General features: G+C 43.6%; 2 protein-coding genes across 2 annotated transcripts in view; one reads left to right on the plus strand and one right to left on the minus strand.

The window, feature by feature from the left end:
- DNAH6 (dynein axonemal heavy chain 6) overlaps positions 1 to 8,216 on the plus strand; it is a 123,620-nt gene extending 115,404 nt beyond the window's left edge. Inside the window, exons 73-77 of the mRNA XM_028711618.2 lie at positions 193 to 378; positions 2,846 to 2,918; positions 3,876 to 4,027; positions 6,455 to 6,677; positions 7,610 to 8,216. Coding sequence (XP_028567451.2) covers positions 193 to 378; positions 2,846 to 2,918; positions 3,876 to 4,027; positions 6,455 to 6,677; positions 7,610 to 7,713 — 738 coding nt within the window. The 3' untranslated portion in view covers positions 7,714 to 8,216. The remainder of the gene's footprint in view (positions 1 to 192; positions 379 to 2,845; positions 2,919 to 3,875; positions 4,028 to 6,454; positions 6,678 to 7,609) is intronic.
- Positions 8,217 to 9,348: 1,132 nt separating this feature from the next.
- LOC114587416 (neuronal acetylcholine receptor subunit alpha-7-like) overlaps positions 9,349 to 25,833 on the minus strand; it is a 115,810-nt gene continuing 99,325 nt past the window's right edge. The window contains exons 9-10 of the mRNA XM_028711621.2: positions 19,483 to 19,592; positions 9,349 to 10,405 (exon numbers count right to left, since the gene is read on the minus strand). Of these exons, the coding sequence (XP_028567454.2) occupies positions 9,884 to 10,405; positions 19,483 to 19,592 (632 nt within the window). The 3' untranslated portion in view covers positions 9,349 to 9,883. The remainder of the gene's footprint in view (positions 10,406 to 19,482; positions 19,593 to 25,833) is intronic.

Here is a 25,833-nt window from a genome sequence, read left to right on the forward strand (position 1 = left end):
GCGTGGCACAACTCCTCTTCCTGCTCCTGCTGTGGAAGGGAAGGAGGGATGAAGCAGCCTCCTGCTGGAGGATTGACAGCAGCAAAAGCAAAAGCAAAAGAGAGAGGGGCATTATGAGCCTGATTGGACTGTCATAAGAGGCCTTGGTTTTCCACGGCACCATAAAAAACACTATCATTGTTTAACTTCCAGACCTCTCTACAAACGCTTAACAAAGCTATTGCAGGATTCGTCGTGATGTCGGAAGAAATGGAGAGAGTGTACCACAGCTTTCTTAACAACCAGGTTCCATCCCTGTGGGCCAATGCAGCCTATCCATCACTGAAACCTTTAGGAGGATGGGTCAAAGATCTCGTGCTAAGGACGGCTTTTGTAGATGTAAGTATAAATGCTGCTGGTTAATGGCTAATTTTGGGTTCAGAGCTGACTTTGATCTTTCAACTGTGGGGGATATTACGAAAGCAAGTCCTTTCATTTGGAATCCCTGTCTCAAAAGCTGGCACTTAAAATGGCACACATTAATTATTCTTGTTACACTCAGTAATATAGCTTTACAAAATACAAGCAAAAAACAGGTTCATGCCCTGAGTAGCTTTTGCAGCTCTGTTCCCTCTCAATCAGGAGAGGCGGCTGAGGTGCTGGGCTGTTACTTGGAGGCAGTTGCATAGGGGCCAACAAACTGAAATTAGATCCAAAATGCAGAATACTGCCTGGGCTTTGATTTGGAACTTGTATAACCCCTGCTTTAAAACAGCTGCAGTTCATTTCCAATTCAAGGCTCTCACACCAGGGTTTAAAGCCCTTTATGACTTAGGCCCAAAATTTGTGAAAGACCACCTCCTTCCATTCAAATGCTCTTGGGTATTAAGATCAGCAGACAGGTCCCTCTTGGTAGTTCCACTTCCATTGGAGATTCAGGGAGGTGTTTGCCGAGGAGAGGGAATTTGCTGTGACAAGTGTAAGGACAAGAATAGACACTTACATGTGCTTTGGCTTCATTTCTTTATGGGATGAAGGACTAAGGGATTGGAGCAAAGTCTTTTTTAGCAAGGGCTTTGAAGAATCTGAGAGAGGTGGCACCGTGTGGGTGTTTTACAAGGGAATTTCAGGCATAAGAACTAGGAAGAAGGAATGAACAGCATCAGCTAAAATAGCAGGGACCTTCAGGCAATTGAAGTGTTGAAGGAATGAAGGCCATAGGCTGGTTTATTAGGAAGAATAGATAAGGGGGAAACACCATACAAAGAATATAAACACTAATGAGTGGAGTAATAGAAAACCATGTGAAAAATGCAGGCCTTCCCCATTTATTGCAACTTGGCTTCCTTCTCACTTGAATTAATAAGTGCTGCTGCCAAATATGAGTCACAGCAAACAAACAAACCAGGGAACAATTTGCAAAGTGAAGCCAATATTCCCCATTCTTGGCGTTCTTCACAATGCAGGGTTGAGAGTAATTGCACTATTGCTCCTCCTGATTGGATTAACTGGTTACTTAGCAGCACATGTGAACAACCTACAGCTCCTGGGCTACATGCAGCTTCCACAGGCCTTCCCTCCAGCCTATCTGTTTGCCCACCCCCAATTCACCTGTATCCCATTCTTCCCTTAGCACAGAGTTCTATTTACATGGGGAGGAGGATGCAAGAGGATGACTCCCCATGGACCTTCCTCCCCATTGCAGTTGTGTTCCTCTCAGCTCGCCAAACAGATGTTCAGTGGGGAGAGGAGAGTGTGATTGCCAGCCCAGTCAACTGAGGAGCAGGGAACGTGCACAGTGGAACCACTGAGATGCCCCTGTACACCCTGCCCACAACCCAGCTGACGGACACTAGGAAGAGATGTGCCAATCAGCTCTACCCAGCACCAATGAACTGATATGGGGGGAGGCACATAATGGAAGCTCTGCCTGTTGAATGTTTTCCTCTTCCTTGCTGCCTTCGTGTGTGTGTGTGTGTGTGTGTGTGTGTGTGTGTGTGTGTGTGTGTGTTGGTAAGTTTGTGGAGGGCAGAGGGTGTTTGCATATGTGCACATGCATATGCATATGTGACCTGCCACCAATGCAGCCCTGGAAACCCACCTCTGATTACCATATAGATACGTTCATGTGGGCAAAAAAAATCACAGTGGAATTAAAAGGGCAAAAGGCATCTTCATGTGTGCATTTGTGGTTGATGTTGTTTGATACTATGTAGTAGTAGTAGTAGTAGTAGTAGTAGTAGTAGTAGTAGTAATAAATTTATTATTTATTCCCCGCCCATCTGTCTGGGTTTCCCCATCTACTCTGGGCAGCTTCCAGCAAAATAATAACAAATGTCAAATATTAAAAACTTCATGATACAGGGCTGCCTTCAGGTGTCTTCTAAAAGTTGTGTTGTTCTTTATCTCCCTGACATCTGATGGGAGGGTGTACTATCAGATGATCAGACAGGGGTAGAAAAGAGTGTGCTGTGTTAAGGCTGGACCACATCTGCCCACCTAAATGAATCGGCTTCAGAAGCCCTTTACAACTCCAGTTTCCTAGGAAATGCAGCGTCCATTGGCTTCTGATCTTCATGAGAGTTGCCTTTAGCTCAAATCAATATGTGAAAACCACAACTGCAGCCATTAGTAACCCGCCTTCTGATGCACTCAAGGTTTTCTGGATTGGGGCCAAAAGTAAAGAATTAAAAAAAATATATCTAAAGTCATATCCACTTAGATGGAGGACTAGAATTCTAGCTAAACCCAGTTCTGCTGTCCATCAATGCAAATGAACTGAGATCAATCCTTGGTTTAGGGAGAAATGGAATGTCAGGTTTTATGCCTAATATATATCTATCATCTGTTGTGTGTGTTTTCCTAGTTCTGGCTCAAAAGAGGCAAGCCTAAATCATTCTGGATCTCTGGATTCTTTTTTCCACAAGGATTTTTGACAGGTAAATATTCACTATTCCCTCTGTTTCTGATATTCTAGCACAATGACTGCATCAAAACAATACCACACATATATAGCACAGGATGTACCCGCAGATTTGAGGAAACCTCAAGATGATTTGCAGAAGTACAAACAAACTTTTGCAGAGGAAGACCCTAAAGACTGCATGGAGCAGTCAAGGATGTGCCAAGGATGTGTCTTTTTCTGACGTAGGTAGTGGGGAAGAGATTAAATCCATCAAACTTTTGCAGAGGAATCCTAACAGCTGATCAGTTAGATTTTATTTGTTAAAATGGAATACTTGGGTACATTGGATTCCTATCCAACAACAAATGTGTGTGAGAGAGGCTGTTTCTTTGCACTTGTGTAATTGTATTCAACTAACATTTACTCAGAGCAGAGTCATTGAAATTAGTACCCCTTACTAATTTAGGCCCATTAATTTTAAAGGATCTATTCTGGGCAAAAGTTAGCTAAATGCAACACACATCCTCTTATTTGAATTGGACATTCGTATACAGAACAAGCAGGAAAATAATGTCTCCATTTGAATTGTCTTTGAATTCTAATGTTAATATGAATGACTCTTTATTGTATTTTGTGTTCTGAATTTTAAAAGTAATAAGAAAACTAAATAAAAATGTGAATGCAGCAATTCTGAGTGAACTAATAAGCCATAATAAGCATTTATGTGTTCTGTTCCAAAATAGTATGCTTTCATCTTTTCTTTGTTTAATTACAGTTACTTCAGCATAGTGGTTTAATAATGATTCAGTGTTCTATGAAAAAAGTTTGAAAGTATGGAAATTAAACAATCAGCTACTATTTTGGTTTGGTTTCTAGTAATAAATGTGCCAATGCTTTTCATTTCTGCGAATGCTATCCTAAATTCTAGTTAGTCTCTCCCTGAATAATTATTGTTGTTGCTTTTAAAACGTGTCCCTCTTATATTTTTCAGGTACTCTTCAGAATCATGCTCGAAAATATAACTTGCCAATTGATGAGCTCAGCTTTAGTTATAACATGATCCCTGTCTATCGAGATCAAATGCAAGTTGCAGAAGCTTCAAAGTTTTGTCCGTTTGGACACGACTTGCCAATGGATGCTGAGGTACTTAAGTTCCTGTGTTTGTGAACAATATTCGGTTACACAGAAAGAATATATTATTCTGGGTCTTCAGAACATGCCTCAATCTGTTTTGATATTCATTCACACTTTCATTTGGAATTTTCACAAGTCTGTGTTTTGTTTTGTCACCACTGATGTGGAAATATATATATCTCAGCCATCAGCAGATACTTACATTCACTCTGTGTGTTCCATTTAAAAATTAGCGAATAGTCTTTTGCAGCAAAAACAATGAGGCTTTGTCACACAAGTTAATGACGTAGTTAATGACTGAACTATAGCTGCAAACCTAATCATATCTGCTTAGAAGTAAGTCCCACTGAATTGAGCTGTGCTTGCTCCCATGTAAATAGGGTTGGGATTGTAGCCACTCATGCTGCCTCACAGTTAAGATCATGTTCATGGAAGACAATCTTACTCGTATCTGAAGAAGTGTGCATGCACACGAAAGCTCATACCAAGAACTAACTTAGTTGGTCTTTAAGGTGCTACTGGAAGGAATTTTTTTGTTTCGCCAAAGAAGAAGAAGACTCATGTTGCCTTGATTTTACCATTAGTATAAACTTGTTTGGGGGAAGGAATTTTAATTATAAAACACATATCTCAGAGGGTCTAAAATGAGCAGTCATGTCCAGATGGTTCTCCCCAGTTTGTCCCAAAGGGCAGAATTTTAACTGAGGGGGACAGATAAAATCCAAAGGCAACCAAAGTGATCACTTCTTTTCCATATGGAAAAAAAATATGATTGATGCCTTCTATTGTTTTTGAAAATTCACAACAGGAAGCAGGTTAAGGTTCACATCCTACCCCCATTTACCTGGGATTAAGCCTCACTCAGTTCCGTGGGATTTACTTATTGGTAGACATGCTTAAGACTGCAGTTTCAATGCATATAGGCTGCCTTGGCAAGAAACAACACTTCAGAAACAAGAAAAGCAATTAAAATATATCTCAAAGCAATTTGCATATTTATTTTTCCTATGATGTGTGCATGGTGTTGTTGTTTTTTTAAAAAAAAATGTTGCTGAGAACTAAGTTGAATAGCTTTCACAACAGACTCTTGTCTGTGCCACAGTGGGGGTCAAGTGGGCAGACTAAACGAAATTGATGTAATAGGATATTTACAATGGATTTCTCCAGCATCACTAATCCTCAGAATTATATTTAAAGAACAACAGAATTTATCTAGTATAATTTAAATTTCTGTTGCTTCCCACCCCCCATTTATCACAAGAAATACGGGGGAGGGAGCCCTACGCGTGACCCCAGTAGTAAGAATACTAGGAATAGGAACAGGACAAATAGGAAGAATGGGGACCAGAGATAGGGTGTTCTCAGTAGAATTGTAATGTCGGAAAGGAACCCAAAAAGTCATTAAGTCCAACCTCCTGCAATGCAGGCATTGCAACTAAAGAATCATTGACAGATGGCCATCAGAACTCTGCTTAAAAACCTCCAGTGAAGGAGAGTCCACCTATTGTATCTTTGTGAGCCATCTCAGGCTCCCCTTGCAGTTAGTGCAGAATGTTGCCGAGAGGAGCGAGACCCTATTAGCATATGACACCTCTGCTCAGGGATCTGCGCTGGCTGCCAGTTTGTTACTGGGTCAGGTTCAAGGTGTTGTTACTGGTATACAAAGCCCAGTTGGCTTGGGATCAGTTTATATACGGGGTCACCTTATCCATGCATATGTTGAAGTGTTTCAATCTCTTTTTAGTCTGCTGTTGATTTTAATTGTTTTTAGCTCCTAGTTTTTAATGATAGTTTTCTATTAATTGTGAACTAAGAGGTTTTAAATATATATATATATATATACAGGGTGAGTCCTTTAAAAGAGGCCCCGTGGACACAGAGTACACATGCTCCACGGGGCCTCTATTAAAAGACTCACCCTGTGTATAATAAATAAATGTGTAAGTAAAGGTAAAGGGACCCTTGACCATTAGGTCCAGTCATGGCTGACTCTGGGGTTGTGGCGCTCATCTCGCTTTATTGGCTGAGGGAGCCGGCGTACAGCTTCCGGGTCATGTGGCCAGCATGACTAAGCCGCTTCTGGCGAACCAAAGCAGCGCACGGAAACGCCGTTTACCTTCCCGCCGGAGTGGTACCTATTTATCTACTTGCACTTGGATGTGCTTTCAAACTGCTAGGTTGGCAGGAGCAGGGACCGAGCAACGGGAGCTCACCCCGTCATGGGGATTTGAACCGCCAACCTTCTGATCGGCAAGTCCTAGGCTCTGTGGTTTAACCCACAGCGCCACCCACCCTGTGTGTAAGTTCTTACAAAAAGGGAGCATGTTATTGCCAAGAGGTGAATAGTTAGATCATCTTTTATGATTAAGTTTATTTTTGTTGGCTACTAGACTTGAGTCGTGTGGGTTTCCCCCCCCCTCTTGATACTTCTTTCAGCTGCCCTCTCCTGAAGATGGTGTCTTGGTCCATGGCATGTTTATGGATGCCAGTCGCTGGGACGATGAGGAGATGGTCATCGAAGATGCCTTGCCTAGGCAAATGAACCCAGTCTTGCCGGTAGTGCATTTTGAGCCACATCAGAATTATGAGCCAGACCCGTCTCTCTATCATGCGCCACTCTATAAAACGGGAGCAAGAGCAGGAACACTGTCCACCACAGGTAACTTGTTTCTTTGATGAAAATGATGGGAAGCATGTAATTTTAATTAGTTTTGAACGTAGTAAGAAAAATCTGTATGTGTGGACGCTCCATTCATGAACTCATCTGACCTATTACAGGTAGGCCATGGCTCTTAAGTAATTTAAAATATTAGGGTGAGCTTCTCGGCTCTGTCAAAATTAGGGCTGGCAGCTATGGTCAAAAGCATGTAACCTACATTTTCTCATAATAGCCGCATAAAGTTTAGTGAGCTTCTGAATTTCATATCCTAAACTCTCTTAGTTGGCAATTGCTGCCCCCGTGGCCACTCACGTGGCAGGGAAACAGACCTCCCTGACTGCCACTGTGCTCTCTTCCCACCCCTTCTCCTCTGTGGCTGCTGTGGCCGTGGTGGGAGTGGGATTAGGGTGCATTTACCTCTGTATATGTCCCTTTTGCCACTTTCCCTGGTTTCCAGAATGCTGGGAAATGTGCTTTCCCAGGGGCACCCAAATATTGTCAGTTTCCCTGGGAAAGTTGCAGAAAAGCCATAGCAGGGAAAGGAGGGGCTTCTGATATTGCACCAGCCCCTGGGAAAACTGCATGCCCCAGGGACTGCCTTGGCCTTATGCACAGCTATGCAAGGCACTGGGCACCAAAGAGGGGAAGGAGGGAGCCTGCCCTTTTGCAGTTTGCCACCAAAGCGCACTGCCAGGGAGTGGAGGGAAGACCACTGGTAAGAAGATGGAAGGGGACAGAAAATGTGGGTGGGAGAATCAAGTCTGTTGGTATCCTAGCTCTTATATTCAGGTTGCATTCAGTCTTAATGGAATAACTGAGTTGAACTACTTACTCCAGATTTCACGTACTGTATTTTATACAGGTTTTAATGGTTAGTAACTTTAGAGCCAGTGGACACATAGTAACAAAGTTCTTGTTACTTTTTGAATTAGGTCATTCCACCAATTTTGTGGTCACCGTCTTATTGCCTTCCAAAAGGCCAAGTGACTATTGGATCTCCAAAGGCTCTGCATTGCTTTGCCAGCTGAACGAATAGTTGGGACATGGTTGCTGTCCACCAGCATAAGTCTACATTGTGCTCACACCGTATGGCAGGTGCAGAGTTGTAAAGTTACATCAGCGTCGCGCTCATCGCATTGGTATGCTATATAACCACACTGTCAGAACTGTTCCTCCCTTTCAATTGATTTTTTATTTGCATTAGACTTCATGAATAAGTTGGATGTAGTGTTCATTTCCCACTGCTCTCCTTTGCTTTTCATTTACTGCTACAATATTTTATGCATCGGTAGTACCTTTTTTTCTTTTTTTAAGCCTACTCCTATAGTATGTGCATGTTTCAAATGAAGAAACATGCTTTGCATCAAAGGGATAACATTGTGAATCCTGTGCTGTAAGCTTTTATATCTTGATTTCTTTGTGAATGCAAATTGCTTATAATGGGAAAAGTTTCTAAGAAAAAAAATTGCAATCGGCAATTGAATGGCTAATTCCATTTTGTCTGAAAAATTTATGCAATAAATGTTTCCTTTTCACACACACGTGCACACCATAATAGTTATTGGGAGGGGAAGGAAATAAGCAATGCTTGCTTGTCTCCATTTTCAATATGAGTTGGCAGCTTGCAAAAAAGTTGGGAAATGTTACATTCAGCAATAGATCCAATAATAACAAACTCCTTTACTGTACTCATGTTTGTATAAACTTTGTTCTTCCCTGTATAGAAGGCACATGGCATAAGTAGTGTCAACTCATCATATGATGATGACAATTGTCACATCAGTATCTGGTCATCAGAAGCCCTTACCAGGTGACTGATGTCATGAGAAATATTTTAGGCTGCAGTCCTGACCTCTCGGGCTGGTAGTGGCAGGGCTGGATTGAGGGGCACCGGTGCTGCCCTGCCACTCACACTGGCCAGAATTGGGGGGGGGGAATGCCCCATGCCTGTGCCAGTTTAAAGGCTGGCACATCGAAGAGGCCCAACTTGGACCCATTGTTGCCACATGACAGCAGTAGGGCTGGCTCAGGATCCATTCCGGGGTGTTCCAGTGGTAGGAATACCACCTTCCTGCCATGTTGGTGGGTGCCTTGGGGTGCTCCTCACCACTGGGCTCCCCCACAAACAGAGCCAGTGGAGTCAGGGACCAACCTCCTCTCCCAAGTACTGCAGATCATGGGTTTGGATTGCTCTCCCCTGCAGTAGCTATAGCTTTCAGCAGTAGAGCTCTCCACCATCTTAATGGGCTTATAGGTCAGCTGAATGCTCCCTTACACATTGCAGTCTATGACAAATAGTTCCTTACACAAAGGCATTTCATGTGCAATTAGGGGGAATGTGTATCCAAAGCTTTGCTCAGATACACATTCAGATGCCTACCTGAACACGCACCTGATTTATACCCATCATTCTCAACCCAGCAAGTGACACACATAATGCTTTCTAAACGTTTGGGACTATGTACATCCTAACAGGCTAGAATAAATAAGCATTAGACCAATACAATTTAATGAAATTTGATTATGTATACAAACACATTTGCAGCCTTAATGTTTAACTTAGGGAAAGGTGGTAAGTTGTCGTTCCTATGAGTATGTTGGACACTGGAAAACGCTTTGAAGATATTCCCAGGGCAAGCTGGATAAATATTTCAGACCATCACAATGGTGATAAAAGCTAAAACTCGCCATTTATTTGGCAAACCGCAATATCATTCAAGGCAAAAGTGATACATTACCATAGATGAACTTTGCGTCAAGATGCAAACAAAGATATTGAAAATGACACATAACGTGTTTAAGGAAATGACAGCAAATAACGTGTTTAAGGAAAGATTTACAAATGCAGCAAAATGTTCACTAGTGTTTCCCTAGTAGCACTTATACTTGACTAATTACTTGGCAACGCATATGTCGTATATCAGGTTTCATCTAATATTTATCAGAGATCATGACCACGAGTACAGGGAGAGGACACTGTTTACAGAACAAGTAACAGAGCCAGGTACTTTAATCCTGTACCTTGTAATCTCTAATATTGGGGGAGACAACTGGATGCTGAAATTCATTCCAACTCCTTTCCTTTATTGAAGTCGGCACACAAAGTGCACTTCCCAATTTTAAAATCTCATTGTTTAACAAAATTAATGGCATCAACTCGTAATCCCCAATAACCTTTGGGAGTTTTCTGTTGGTTTCTGAGATCCTTATGTAAAATCTTTTGTAACAGCTTCAATGAAATTTGGAGCAGACATTAGTATTGTGAGCGTGCAGATGATGGCAAAGAGTGAAAACGCCACGAGGCACAATCTGTCTATGACAGCAGCAGCAAACTTCCATTCACTGCAGATTTCTTCCCCTTCGTCCTGTTTTCGGAAACGGGCTGCAATGAACTGAACTTCTTCCAGGATTTTCACAATCACTGGGATAGTGTCCATTAAAACTTTCCTTTGGGTAAGCTCGGCATCTTCAGGTGACGAACTGGGACCTTTCCCACCCTTATCGCTCATATCACTGTTCTGTGGGCAGCAAGGGTTTTCCATGACATGGTAGCTGTAGATCACGTTGCCATTGCTAGATTGGTGTCCTGGTAAGACATTCATTTCTACGCTGCTGACACTTGACTGGTGTCTAGAGTGGCTGTATTTGCAAGAAAGGGGTCTTAAGCTCTCGCCAGGTTTTTTCATTCTCAAAAACCAAGCACACCAGTTCAGCAGAACTACACGAACCTGGAAAAAAATACAGAAACCATCAGCACATTTCTCAGAAGCTTTGACAGACCAACTTTACAACAAACACTAATTGCACCAAGAAGCATCAGGGGAAATGTGTTTTGCAAAGGGATTTTGCCATTCTATAAATTTCTGTATGAAGCGTCATAGATCATGACTATCTAGAATGAAACAAAGATGTCAGGAAAAACAATTTTTGTATTAACTGTGCTTCTACTAGACTTTTATGTTTCAGGCCACTAATCTGGAAAATAGATGCCTCGGGTGCATTGCAAGAGCTCTTTTTATAGTTGTAGTGGAAGCAGTCTCTATTGAGTACTTACAAGAAATTAAAATTGGTTAAGAAACTTAACTACTGGAAAGTGATTAAATGATTGAAGTCAAAGAATTTAAACAGGGCTGAACTGTTATCAGTCTTAATCCTTTAATGTATAGCAGTGTGAAGGAGTTTTCTATTTATAAAGAAAGTCTCTTGGATTAGCTCATGTAGGTGATAGTGGTATAGATTTCTTTGGTAGCTTGTATAATAACAGATTACACCATCTCTATTGAGTATCTTGTTTGAGGAACCTCATGCTTTGTTGAGAGCTAATTGAATCAAAAAAGCTTGGAAAATGGGACCTTGTGTCCAGCCCCAAGGGAAATTAGATTGATCAACTACATATCAACCATGAAGAGGGATCTCTCGCTTGCAGAATAGTTTCCTGGCACAACTAGACAAATATCTCTCACCGGTAAGGACCTAGCCTTGAATTTTAATTGCTTACCTCAAACCAATAGTTTTAGCGTTGGAATAAATGCAACAGAGAAACAAAATGTTGTACTATACCCCCATGTGATATTAGCCTGTGGCTGCTGCTTCTACATTGCAAGTTTCCCTTGGGAAATGGGCAACGATAAAAGACATGGGGCGGAAGTTCTGGCAACCCATTTTCCCAGTGTTCAATATGCCAGCAGGATTAGAGTCCCATGTTAATAAATAAATAGTTCTGAAAACTTTCTTAGCCGATAGGAGCTTCATGAGAAAAGAGACTGCTACAGTGGGATAGGAGAGCTGAAAATAATGTCAATGTATTTCATATCCAACGACCAACAAGCCCCTGTGGTTTCAGATAGTACATGGGTAAAGGGACCCCTGACCATTAGGTCCAGTCGTGTCCGACTCTGGGGTTGCGGCGCTCATCTCACTTTACTGGCCGAGGGAGCTGGTGTACAGCTTCCGGGTCATGTGGCCAGCATGACTAAGCCGCTTCTGGCGAACCAGAGCAGTGCATAGAAACACTGTTTACCTTCCCGCCGGAGCGGTACCTATTTATCTACTTGCCCTAGTGTGCTTTCGAACTGCTAGGTTGGCAGGAGCAGGCACTGAGCAACAGGAGCTCACCCCGTCACGGGGATTCAAACCGCCAACCTTCTGATCGGCAAGCCCTAGGCTCTGTGGTTTAGACCACAGCGCCACCCGTGTCCCTTACATGGGCAGATGAGTCTAAAAAGCCCATGCCACAAATTTTCATGGCCCTCTAGCAGCTATGGCGGCTCATTTACCAGAAGTAATATCTGGGGGTGTTGCGAGTGGGGCTTGCATGTGTGCCCCTGCCCCCCCTCTGGTTTAACCCTAGTATTACAATAGAACCTTAAACTTGCTTGAAGGAAGCAAGGATCCATCGTTATGTTCAGAAGACAACAATTTTTCCCATGGAGTAATTCCCAGTTTGAACCGTTTGCAACTAAGGAGGTGTGTTGATAGGAGACCCCCCAATCTATTATTTGGAACTAGGCACACCTCTAGAGGCAGAATTTGGTACCTGGCAGGTTCCACACGGGTGAAGAGAAGTACCTGGAATAACAGGCCACTGACGCCTTTCAGGTAGGTAGAAGAAAAGGTGAGGACTGGGAGATTGTTTTCAATCTATTCCTGGTAGATAGGAGCACTAGGAGGGAGGGGAGTGGGTCATTTCCTGTGTGCTTGGAAGATACTGTGAACACTGCTTTTGGAAATGCAGAAATGAGGCCATTACACCAAGTATAAAGGATTTTAAAAGGGATGGGTGCTTGTTGTCAGGCCTTGGTCCACACCATTAATAAAGTAGCTCAGAATCCTGGATCTTCACAACAACAGAAAATGGCCAAAGGATTGGGTCTCTTTAGAGCTCAGATTAATAGAAGCTCTAGCCTGATACTGAAGGATAAAGGTATGGCCTTTCTCAAAGGCTCTATTGGCACACATTGATTGTTGAAGCGAGTGAATTCAGTTCTACTGATCTTTTTTCTGATCTATATCAAAAGTGCTCTCGGGCTTGAATCTTTTTTACTTCTACAGATCGCAATGGAACAAGAAGCAGCAATTCAAATAAGTGAACCATACTTTGATACCACATCTAAATTATTTGAGAAATTTCCCTAACCCTACTGCATATATAACAATTGTCTAACCTCAGCACACACAAAGAAACTACAAAGTTCTTTTTAAAAATTGTGTTGTGGAATAAAGGCGATTTCTAGCAACAGAGAAGACAAATTACATACTTATTGAATGCCATACCTACTCAAACATATGTAATCATTACCTGGAGGGTATGCTTTGTAATAAATGCCCAAAGCGAATCATTATCTCACTAATAATTGGAGAAAATGTTGCTAATGATGTTTATGTCCAATAAATGCAAACCCACATACTGGCCAGAATCCAAAGATCCATGTGAGCTTTCAACTTGCTTTTCCCCTCAAACACTGCCATGTTGTAAGTAGAGAATTTAAAACAAGAAGGAGGGGGAATCGCCTTTGTGAATATCAGCCATATGACAAAGGCAGCTGTATCTCTATAGACAATTTGGTCAAAAGACTCCACTTTGGGTTAGAAGTTATCTACCCTATGTAAATTTAAAATCTTCCTTGGGTAGATACTTACATAAATCCTTTTCTTGTTTTCTTACGACAGGTGGTGGTGGTGTCTAACCTTTTTTGACCTGAGGGCCACATTCACCCCTGGCTAGTCTTCCAGGGTAGCCAAATGCCAGTAATGGTTGTGGTGACCTCCACTCTTTCTGATACACAGGCATATAACATGTAAACATAGCCCCTCCTCCTCAGCTCACCTATGAAGGTCAGCTGATGATCAAGATGAAGTTACTGTCGCCCCTCTACTCATCAAATAATGCATCTGATGGCCCAGGAGGAGGGCATTGTGTATCCTTGTCAGTGCATTTGGCTCTGCCCATCCTAGGACTATGCCTACTTTTAAATATATATATTTTTGCCACCACCAAATCGGTGGGGTCTTCCTCCAGAAGGGGGAAGGTGCTTTGGAGGCTGGATCAGGCCCCTGAACTGGAGGTTGGCAACTGCTGTCCTATGCATCGTGCTTTGAAGTATTTTACAATAACCGAGGAAGATTTAATGGCCCATTGTTGTGTGTGACATTCTGCAACCACAGCAGCATGAGCGCCCAAATCATTCTCTTTCCTATCCTGATGTTTCTCCCTGTTTTCTAGGCAATTTGAAGTTGCTGTAAGAAGCGATGGGTGTTGCTCAGTTCTCTCAGAAAACTCTGGAAATCCTGTGATACATTTAAATTCTATTGCTGCCACTATCATTTGTGCTGGAGCTCATGATAGACTCTACCCCTGCTGCCACAATACTACATTACCCTGGGATTTGAGGTTGCCTTATTAGAATAGAATGCCCTTTTTTAAATACAGTGGTACCTCGGGTTACATACGCTTCAGGTTACAGACTCCGTTAACCCAGAAATAGTACCTCGGGTTAAGAACTTTGCTTCAGGATGAGAACAGAAATTGTGCTCAGGCGGCGCAGTGGCAGCGGGAGGCCCCATTAGCTAAAGTGGTGCTTCAGGTTAAGAACGGACCTCCGGAACGAATTAAGTACTTAACCCAAGGTACCACTGTACTTGTGAATGCCTTGTAAGTATTTGGAGAGTCTCAATGAAACATTATAAAAGAGGGGGTGACCTGATCCCCAACTTATCAGGTAGAGGCAGTTAATTGGAAGTACAGGGAGATTTAGATTAGATCCACTTTTGGTTCAGGGTGCCTACAGCTGGTTGTTAGGGCAAACAACCCTCAGTTCCCAAACGCACCCATTTTGGGGCATTTTGGCTCCCGAATGCCAAAAACCCAGCAGTGAGTTTTCCAGTTTTCGAACATTTTTTGGAAGCTGAATGTCTGATGAGGCTTCCGCTTCAGTGCAGGAAGCTCCTGCAGCCAATCAGAAGCCATGCCTTGGCTGTTGAACATTTCGGAAGCCAAACGGGCTTCCGGAACAGATTACATTTGACAACTGAGGTTTGACTACTACACGCACTGGGCTAGCACAACCTAATTCATGGAGGAAAGCACTATAAGCCCTGACAGATCACCAGATGCTGGGGACAAACAAAAGAGGAAGCCCTTGTTGACTTACTGTTTCACTGGTAAACTTTGCAGAAGTACCCAAACTTCTGGAAACAGAATGCTGAACGGGATTCACTTTTGGTCTCTCCCAGTGAATCTTTCTCCTTCAAAACTGCTTTCCCCTGCAGGGTTCCAGTCCCATGTTTACAAGGTGAATACAAGGAAGGAAACCCAGATGGTAAGTATCTGGTAGCATGGACTAAGCACTGATGTCCTTTACTGGGAAGTTCAACAATAGCTAATAAAGTTATCTTCCGAATTTAAATGAGACTCTGTAAACAGACTGTCTAGCTCCTGAACTTTCAGAGAACATCTGTGACTTTGAAATGAACTCTACAACCAAAGGCTATCTAGAAGCTATTGCTCAGATCCCCACAAGGCCTCCTGCAGTGACATGTAATAGATACCAATAGGAATAACTCTTGGCATTCCTGCCTGCAGCTCTTGATTGCATCATAGCGTTCAGCTCCCAAGACAAAAATGGAGCCTATTGAACAAGCATAAAAAAGCACTAATGTGGCCCTGGTGGTGAATTTTTAATGTTAAAAAAATTCATAATATTATAAGCTGACACACGAAATGAACTTATTATATGGGATGAAGCAACTGTTGGGGCAACCGCACAATATGAGGTCACTGATTCTTCCAAATGATATTTATGTAATTAAAAAGCTGTCCGTAGCTTGTAATTAAAAAGTTATCCATACTTTACAGGCTTGAAAAGAGAAAGGGGGGGGGCACCACAAGCTTAAAAAGTGGATTTGTCTCAAAGTCCTGAACCCAAGACTAGTGACTCTTTTTGACAGGACCTGATTTGCCACTAGAAAGCATGGCTCCAAGTAGCTTTCTGCTTAAGGTAAAGGTAAAGGTACCCCTGCCCATACGGGCCAGTCTTGCCAGACTCTAGGGTTGTGCGCTCATCTCACTGTAGAGGCCGGGAGCCAGCGCTGTTCGCAGACACTTCCGGGTTACGTGGCCAGCGTGACAAGCTGCATCTGGCGAGCCAGCGCAGCACACGGAACGCCGTTTACCTTCCCGCTGGTAAGCGATCCCTATTTATCTACTTGCACCCGGAGGTGCTTTCAAACTGCTAGGTGGGCAGGAGCTGGGACCGAACGACGGGAGCGCACCCCGCCGCGGGGATTCGAACTGCTGACCATGCGATCGGCAAGTCCTAGGCGCTGAGGTTTTACCCACAACGCCACCCGCGTCCCAGCTTTCTGCTTATCCCACGCTTTCTAGACACTGGCTGAAAGGTTTTGCCCTTGCACTGCCATTTTCCCTGGGAAAACCCACTCTTTAGTGATAAATCGGAGCCAACGTCAATCCAGAGAAAACCCAGTTGACGTTGGCTCTGATTCAGCACTAAAAAATGGGTTCCCCCAGGGCAAAGCGGTGAGCCAAGGGCAAGCATAGATGAGCCCCAAGTCTCTCTGTGCCTTCAACTTTTTAGAAGACGCAAAATCTCAAAAGGATCCAAAAAATTGGCCCCAATCTCAGCTGACCAAGTCCTCCCATAATAAATAAGGGCACAAACTAGCGCAACATTCATTTTAGCTGGACAGATGTAGCACATGTGTTAAATGAAAATCTACTGAAATTAAAAATTGTTCCTAGAGATTAGTTAGGCACACAAAACATTAACTTCCTTTGTACTGCAATATGTGAATGAGTGCTGAAATGAATTTGAGAAAGGAGAGTTCTAGTCAAACTATGTTTTTATCCTAGTACAAGGATTAGCGCAAGGGAACTCCCTGCTGTCCCCCCCCCAAAAAAAATCTGTTCTGTGGGAATGGGGGACCCGCAGAATAGATTTAGGGCATGTGTAAGGGAAGGAGAGTTGGAGACCGTTCAGTTGCATAAGAAGAAATCCCTGTGCTGACAGAGCAATCTGCTTAGCGCTACAGTGAACACAGCCCTCACTATTTCAAATTATTTTTTTAAATCAATTTTAAAATGTACGCTTCACAAGAGAAATGTATGCTTTACCATGTAGATGATAAAATGGCAACCCAGTTGAGACGTTCCAGTTGTAAAATGAACAGAGCCTGCACAAACTTAAATCTTGATTTGCCACTTGAGTGGATTCCAATTAGAAAAAATACTGGGATTTCTGATGTTACATATCCTTTTAATTATTCTTTCAAATTATTTTTAAGAAGCAGAGGAACCATGAAAGACCATTCAAAATGACAGTATTCCTCTCTAAACATTCTTGTTATAATATCTGTTGAGATACAATGTTTCCAGTGTTCAGTATAATTTCTAAATTTACTTACTTCTTCCTTGCCTTTTTGGAACATAACCAAATGCAAATGCAATTATTCAATGTATTCAAACAACTTTTTAGGCAATTCCCTATACTTGGCCTCGTATTATGTTGTTTCTATGCTATTTACACTCCTTGCCGGCAGCCATAGTTGTTGTAATATTGGTGTTAATATTATTTAAATTCAAAGTCAGGGCAAGTGGGAAAGGGGGGACTCATTCTATTCCTCTGCTTCCTGCTGAACAGATGGCCAGCTCCATTTCAGAAAATATTATCCCAGCCCTAGATTGGACTTTTGATCCCCAGATAATACACCTGCACGACTATTTGCATGCCTATTTTCTCTTGCTGGATCAGGGCAGTGAACTTTATAATCAACCCATATAGCCGGCAACATGCAAATTAACAGAGCTGTACATAATTGCTGCAATTAATTAGCTGCTAATAGCTAAAACGAAATAGCCAACATCAAGGCAAACTGCGGAATGTCCTTGCAAAAATTCATCGCAGGTAAAATTTATGCTGGTTAACCTCGAGTGCCACTCAATTAAGCAGTGGGATTTTGTTGGTTAGTGCTGCTCTCGAGGCAGCGCCTCCATCCCTCTTAAAATCAGTTATTTTTCAAGGTGAAAAATAATCACAGAACAATATGCAATTCATTATAAACACAAATGAAATCAAGGCAGCTCTCGGCTCCGTAGGAGAGACTTATTTATGAGCGGGAGACGAGAGTGGCAGAGAACCAAATTTCCAGGAAGAGAATTCAGACTCCTCCATCGATGGGGAATCTGTTAGGATGGCTTTCTTACCTAGCAAAGAGCTACAGGGAAGCCTGTGAAAGAGACAGGTAACACGGCCGACAAGAAGCCTAGCAAGAGAACAGCAGTGCTGATGTGATGGGAATCACAAGAGCAACAGTCCCTCCAGCCATCTTGGTTTGTATGAGAGACGCAACTTCTCAGTATTCTGTTGAGGCGTCGTTTTGCACAGCTACAGAGATGAGTCTACCTTCTACCTCTTCCAGACCACAAGCGAACATCCTCTTTATGATGTAAGCCTCCTGCATGTACCAATTACTATTCCATGCAAAATTCACTCTATTCTGAACTGCACGAGGACAGCAATTCCAGAATCTCAATGCAATCCTCAAGGCTTTTGGAAGGTAACGCCTGGCCCCGCAATCTTGTAAGCACAGAATTTCTAACTATTTTATTTCGCTGAAACACATAGGGATAGCTGCTGGGGAAATTAACCACGAGTTAGCTACAGGAGAGATTCAGCAGGCACCCTCGCCTTTGATTTCTGGAGACTTTGCTATGTCAGCAGGCCTATGCCATTGTTTAAATTTTATGCTCTGCAACCTAAGGGTATAGGGCAGTATACAATATCATTATTATTATTTTCCTTGAGTAGCCAGTCATTTTAATGATTGCGTCATGTTGCGCCCCAAGGAAGTTTTATTTCACCACTGGAGGTGCACTTCGTTGTCTCTTGAGACAGACAGATACAACAAGATGTTGTTTTAAAATGTCTTATTTATATAAAAAAATTATATACTACTGTATATAAAAATATAACAAGAAGAGTGGTTTACAACCATGATACATAAAACCATACAATCAAAAACTTGTAGAAATGTTAAAATCAGAAAGCAGCTAACTATTAAGCTATTGTAATGGTTTGTAAGTGGGAGGCATATGTATACTTTTACAAATAAGCAAATAAATATAAGCCAGGGACTGAAGTGGCCAAGTGGCTGCACATGCTTTTCCAGAAGCTTACACACTCTGGATGGGTCACAAATTGTGCAGGCTTAGTCAAAAGCAAATGGGAGCATATCGTATGTGAGACACTGACAGAATTGTGAGCTTCTCTTTAAAATATTCTGTTCTTTCTATCTCCTCCGAAACAATTATTTTTATATATATATATATATATAAGGTAAAGGTAAAGGTACCCCTGCCCATACGGGCCAGTCTTGACAGACTCTAGGGTTGTGCGCTCATCTCACTCTATAGGCCGGGAGCCAGTGCTGTCCGCAGACACTTCCGGGTCACGTGGCCAGCGTGACATCGCTGCTCTGGCGAGCCAGAGCCGCACACGGAAACACCGTTTGCCTTCCCGCTAGTAAGCGGTCCCTATTTATCTACTTGCACCCGGGGGTGCTTTCGAACTGCTAGGTTGGCAGGCGCTGGGACCGAACGACAGGAGCGCACCCCGCCGCAGGGATTCGAACCGCCAACCTTTCGATCGGCAAGTCCTAGGTGCTGAGGCTTTAACCCACAGCGCCACCTGCGTCCCCATATATATATATATATATATATATATATATATATATATATATGAATGATATATATATCCTTGCATGTTTTTGAGATGCGTCTGTTTGCACTTACCCATTGGGGCATCTTCCCAGCTTGAGGGTCGTGATGATGGAACTGAAGAACGAGAACCGTCACCACCACAGATAAGCCGACAATGACCATGATGCTTGCAAAATATTGTGCTGTGCATTAAAAGAGGGGAGGGAGAAGATAACAAATAGTTACCGGAGCACTTGGCAACTTGGTTGTATTTTTACAGTAAATGACATAAGAATATGCAGTGTATCGTGCATTGCAAAGTTATGCCCGTTAAACATTTGTCAATTTAACACGCTTTAAAAAGAAGAAGCTAGAAACAAAATATCTACACGCTTCCTGAATTTAACGGGATGCATCCTCTTTTAGTCTTTTCCTAAGTGGTTGTGTTATACCACTAATTACAGAATATAGACAGTGTATCAATGTGTTCTGTGTGCGCGCCCTCGCCTTTAGGTTGGCAATTTGTGGCCCTGTCTTCATTTTATGGGGACGGGACAAGGGGAAATGGGGGCAGCAGAAAGTGAGACAAAAAAAAGGAGGTGCCCCACTAGCCTTGCCTAATGGTAGCAGGTACACCTGACCAACCACACCTGAGGTTCACCCCACCCACCCTGCTTCAGGTACTCATTGCCATAATTGTGGACATCCATAGGTTGAACATAGGAGAAACACGCATGCAGCCAGAAACGCTCTGAAGGTTTTTACTTTAGCAGCTGATCGCACAGTGGAACTAGCAAATCGCTTTTCCTTTTAAACTCATTTACCCCCAGAGTCAGGTGATTAGTTACAGTAAAAATAAAATAAAATACGCAAATATCCTCCACCACACAAACAAAACAGGCTACCTAGTCTTCAGTATTCTCTAATATTCCACAGATGAAAGTAAAAACCCACTCTTGCGTATTTGAAGTGTGCTTATTTGTCCAGGAGAAATCACTGTTCGAGGCACTTGGACTTTGCTGAAAGCTCATCTCTGCCTCTGGTACACTGAATTGATTTACTCAGCAGCACCAGCATATATTAATTTTTTGCTCCAATTATCCCTATTTATCTACCACCACTCATAGATTTAATTCAATTTGTTGTGGCCCCGGGGAGGAAGCTGGATTCTGAAGAACCATATGAGCACACTAACAACATTTTAGAAAAGATATACCCCCAAGCCTGTTAACTGGAGGAGAGATCAGAAAAGAAAGGCTCTCTCTGGTAAACAGAGAGAATTGAGGTGTATGGAATTGTGGCCCCAGTGTTAATATCAATCCCCAAAGGAGAGAGAAACCTATAAAAAGATAATACCTTATTAGAGAGGTCAGAACTCTGCACTGGCTAAATTTGAACACCACGATAAGCCGTAGTTTATCTTGTGAGAAATGAGCCTACTGGCCACCCCAGGACTGAGGTAACCCTGGGGGCAGACTGCCCCAGGTGTCTTCACTTGGTGGGGCATTGGGCAGGCGGCACGCCAAATGTCCGCCATCGGTGGCTCGCTCCACCCCCGGCTGCAGGGCATGCGCACCGCTCCGTGCACCCGTGCCTGGGCAGCGTGGGCATATGCTTCACCACTGGGCAACACACACACCCCCCGCCTCCAGTGCATCATGACAATGAGTTTGGCCACTTTCACTTCTCATTTCAATAAAGCACAATTTAACATTACGTTCTAACCCTAAACTGTGGTTAGTTGTAACCACAGTTCAGTGAAATAAGCCAGCTTCATAAACTATGGCTTGAAGTTGGCTTGTTTCAAACAAACCATAGTTAAAATTAACCATGATATAATAATAGTAATCTTCATTGCGGTCCAACGACCCATAACTTGGATTCAGAATAAAATACAGATTCATACAGACACACACACACACACCCCGGGAAGGAAGACCGAAGTGTTATTTGTTTAGTCATGGGTATGATTAACCATGATACGTCAAACAGATGACATGGAAGCCGAGATCATCAGCTGCTACTTGCAGCTGCACCAGAGGAGGGAGGTGGACAAGTGTAAAAACCCCAGGAGGAGGCTAGGCTTGTTCCTCTCACAATAAACTGTAGCAGTGCCTGAACACAGCCAGTTCCTCAATTCTTTCATGGAATTTCTTCTCTCACAATGCTGCAAAAGCTGGTCTGGCATTGATGGAGCCCAGAGAGATAAGAAGCCAGAATCACACATTGTTCAGAATTCAACAGCCTCACAACAGCTGTCCCTTGAGAAATGCTAGTCATAACACCATACATGTCTGCATACAAATGGACAGATCTGACAGGGTGGGAAGAATGAAAGAGGTACCACATAACTCTTCAGATTATTTGCTCTACCCCTTGGAAGACCAAGGGAAATGGCAGGGGATGTCGGAGTCCAAAGCAAATGTGGCACCCCCTCCTTCCTCTCTCTCTCTTCTCCCTTACGTATTATTTTCCCCCTTGCCCCCTGCATGGAATTAGACCGCTTAATCCAGGCTTCCTCAACCTTGGCCCTCCAGATGTTTTGAAACTACAATTCCCACTATCCCTGACCACTGGTCCTGCTAGGTAAGGATCATGGAAGTTGTAGGCCAAAAACATCTGGAGGGCCGAGTCTGAGGAAGCCTGCCTTAATCCATCTTGACCTTAAGCGTTAAACGCAGCACCTAAATAAGAAAGACAAGCCTGAGAGCAATGTTAAATGCAACGTGATACCATACATCAGTGTTTCCCAACCTTGGGCCTCCAGCTGTTTTTGGACTACAACTCCCATCATTCCTAGCTAGCAAGACCTGTGGTCAGGGATGATGGGAATTGTAGTTCAAAAACAGCTGGAGGCCCAAGGTTGGGAAACACTGCCATACATCTAAAGCTTTATGGGAAGTGTAGTCTACCCCTCACAATGCAACAATCCCCAGCACCCTGAACCAAACTACATTTCCCAAGTTTTTTGGTGGAAGCCATAAGTGCTACCTGGAGGAGACTCTTGAGAGTCCCATGGACTGCAAGAAGATCAAACCTATCCATTCATAAGGAGATCAGCCCTGAGTGCTCACTGGAAGGACAGATCGTGAAGCTGAGACTCCAGTACTTTGGCCACCTCATGAGAAGAGAAGACTCCTTGGAAAAGACCCTGATGTGGGGAAAGATGGAGGGCACAAGGAGAAGGGGATGACAGAGGATATTTGCAACAGCGCTGTACAGACAGCCCTGCTTGCATTTGCCCTCTCCCCATCTGCCTGGAGGTGTTAACTTTTAACATTTGCAGCTAATGTAGAGAAACAAGGAGTTCACCCCCTTGTGCTAATGTGGTGGGCAAGTCGCTCCTCCAGCTCTGCTGTAACTAGAGTGCCTAATGAATTTCCATTCTGCTCTGATTCATTCTTTGGAAAGAACACCGCAGGACTGCAAAATGTGTCAGGAAATTGAATTTGGACCACGATACCTGGACGAAAGCCAGGGATGTTGCATGTGATGGATGACAGGTGCCACCTGGAAAAAAAACCTCATCCTTGCCAGAGCTTTAATGCTCTTCTAGAATGCTGTTCCACAAGAGCATTAAAAAAAAAAGAGGTATATCAGCCTGCAAGAAGCAAGCAAGGAAAATAAAGCTGCCGCTGCATGCAATAAGAAAAGGAATAAGTCCTAAGTCCTCCCCATCGCAAAGGCACAGCCTTTGAGAAATACTATTTGCAGCCCTGCCTTTCAAGATGCAAAGCCGTTGCACCCAGGGTGGGCAATTGAGAGCATGTAGGTCAGGCGTGTGCAGGGGGGGGCGGTGCTTTGGCACATCAGAAGTTGCTGGGCTCAACTGCCCACCATCCCCAGCAAGCATGGCTAATAAATGGCCAGGATGATGAGAGTTGGCCACCTGCAGCATCTGGTGGTGGACCAATGAGTCCCCACAGGTGACAGAGGTTGTGTCCAGTCTCATCACCTCTCTGCTGGAAGGGGAAGCTTCTTGCCTGCAAGACAGGAGAAGGGAACTGCCATGTGCAATGTCAGAAGCAGCGCAGTGCAATGTTGCATTGTTAGAAGTTTATTTAGGGAAGTTTTTTAAAAAAGAAGAGACTGACGTTTTAATGTATTTTTAATCTCCTGTTGGAAGCCGCCCAGAACGGCTGGGGAAACCCAGCCAGTTGGCGGGGTATAAGTAATTTATTATTATTATTATTATTATTATTATTATTATTATTATTACTACTACTACTACTACTAATCGTGCCATATGCCCTGGAATCCTGTTTCTAGAAATCCTCACAATTTTCTCCTATCTTATTTCAAACTCCAAGACAGGGCAGGAAGGGAGCTTGCAAATGAACCACATGGCCCATAAAATACAGGAAAGCAAAACAATAAATACAAAGGCAAAAAACATTTCCCCTGCTATGGAAAGTTAAACTAGACATCCTGCAGGAGATCCATCATCAGGATCTCTCTCAGTTTTTGTTTTGTTTACCTCGCAGCAGTCATGTGGGGTTTCTAATTTGATCTAGAAAGAGTGCTGGAAAGAAGGCCTTTTTAACTCTTTCCTCTCATGCTCAATTTAAATTGTCCTCCTGCCCTCCCTCGCCCCCCGCAGAGCTAATGTCATTCTCAAAAGAGCATCATTTTAGATTAAGGAAAATGCACAGGAGGAAAGGATTAAACACACCCTTCCAATCTCCAGGTCTGCTTGAGTTAGATGTGGTTGTGAAGGGGTTTTTTGAGTAGTTTCTCAGTTTGTTTTAGGTCTAAATTATAAATATTTGGAGAGGAGAGCACAAACACTTTAACTACCTTTATGTTTCTTTTGAAAAAGATTACACATCCGAACATGTTGGGAAGAGAAGAAAAATAAATGCAGCTAATTTATTTCTCTGCTGAACACCATTCAGCACCATCCCCCTGATTATTATTATTATTATTATTATTATTATTACTGTATTAGAATTTATGTACAGCCCTATACCCGGGGGTCTCAGGGCAGCTCACAGAATAAAATCAAGATATAAAACCACAAAATACCTAATAAAAATAAAAAACTACAACCCAATAGCCCTCCCCCCCAAAAAACACATTTTAAAAGGGTATAGGATGTAGATTAGGTCAGGCAAAGGCCTTGTTAAAAAGGAACGCTTTTGCCTGGTGCCTAAAGGTGTATAATGAAGGCGCCAGGCGAACTTCCCTGGGGAGAGCATTCCACAGATGGGGAGCCACCACAGAGAAGGCCCCTTCTCATGTTGCCACCCTCCTGATCTCTTGAGGAGGAGGCACATGAAGGAGGGCCTCTGAAGATGATCTCAGGATCCAGGTAGGTTCATATGGGAAGAGACGGTCCTTGAGGTATTGCAGTCCTGCGCCGTTTAAGCCTTTATAGGTCAAAACCAACACTTTGATTTGGACCCGGAAACGAATTGGTAGCCAGCGCAGTCGGACCAGGATCGGTGTAATATGCTCAAACTGTCTTGCTCTGGAAGCAACCTGGCCATTGAATTCTGCACTAGCTGAGGCAGCCCTATGTATAACACATTGCAGTAATTAAATTAAATTAGTGATTGCTTGAAAACAGGAGACCAGGTTCCAAAGTACATCTGTCAGGGGCTCAGGAGCAGAGGCGCAGGGGAGAGAGGAAATGGAGAGCGAAGGGGAAGAATCTGAGGGCAGCGGAGGGCAGAATGACAGTGACCCGAGAGATTCCATGAGCCTCTCCAGTGAATCAGAAGATTCCCAGAAGGGAGCGCCGATGGCCAGGGCAAGGGGGGTCCCAGGGGGGACACACCAGAAGCAGGGGGCCAGCGGAGACTCCCAGAGCAGTAGCTGGAAATCAGGGCCAGCTTCCCCACCGGAGCGTAGTGGGGGGGAAGAGTCTCATAGGTCAGAGTCAGCGTCTCCTCCGGCAAGCAGCGACAGGAGCAGTATAACGGTCAGAAGGAAGGTGGCAGGCTGGGCGCGCGTGCCAAGTTCAAATGTACAGGCACGCGGGACAGCAGAAAGCCCGGATTGGGAACCAGGTCCTAAAGCCCGCCGGAGGGAGGGGGAAGACTCAGGGGAGTCAGCGTCAGAAGAGTCCAGAAAGGGGAAAACCCCGGCGGACAGGCGGACCCAGAGGAAAAGGGAGCAGAGGAAGAGGTGGAGCAAGGCTAGGGTCTTAAACTGGTGTCTGGGGGGAGGAGACTCAGATGGAGCTTCGACGGTCTAGGGTTTCCGACGTAGGGCTGCGCGCCGCGGCTGTCAAACCAATAATGAACTTCAATAAAGATTTCTGTATATAAAAAGGAACTGGCGTTGGTCCTTTGTGAGCTGGGACCTGAGGCAGCCCTGACAACATCGCATTTAATTTGGTCCTCAAGAGGCACCATAGTGTTGTGGTAGGGACACCTCTGGGGCAGAATCGCCCTGATTCAACTCTCCCCCATGCTCTGAACTCATAGAGTAGCTGTGAAC

Source organism: Podarcis muralis, chromosome 17 (genome assembly GCF_964188315.1).
Source record: "Podarcis muralis chromosome 17, rPodMur119.hap1.1, whole genome shotgun sequence".
NCBI lineage: Eukaryota > Metazoa > Chordata > Lepidosauria > Squamata > Lacertidae > Podarcis > Podarcis muralis.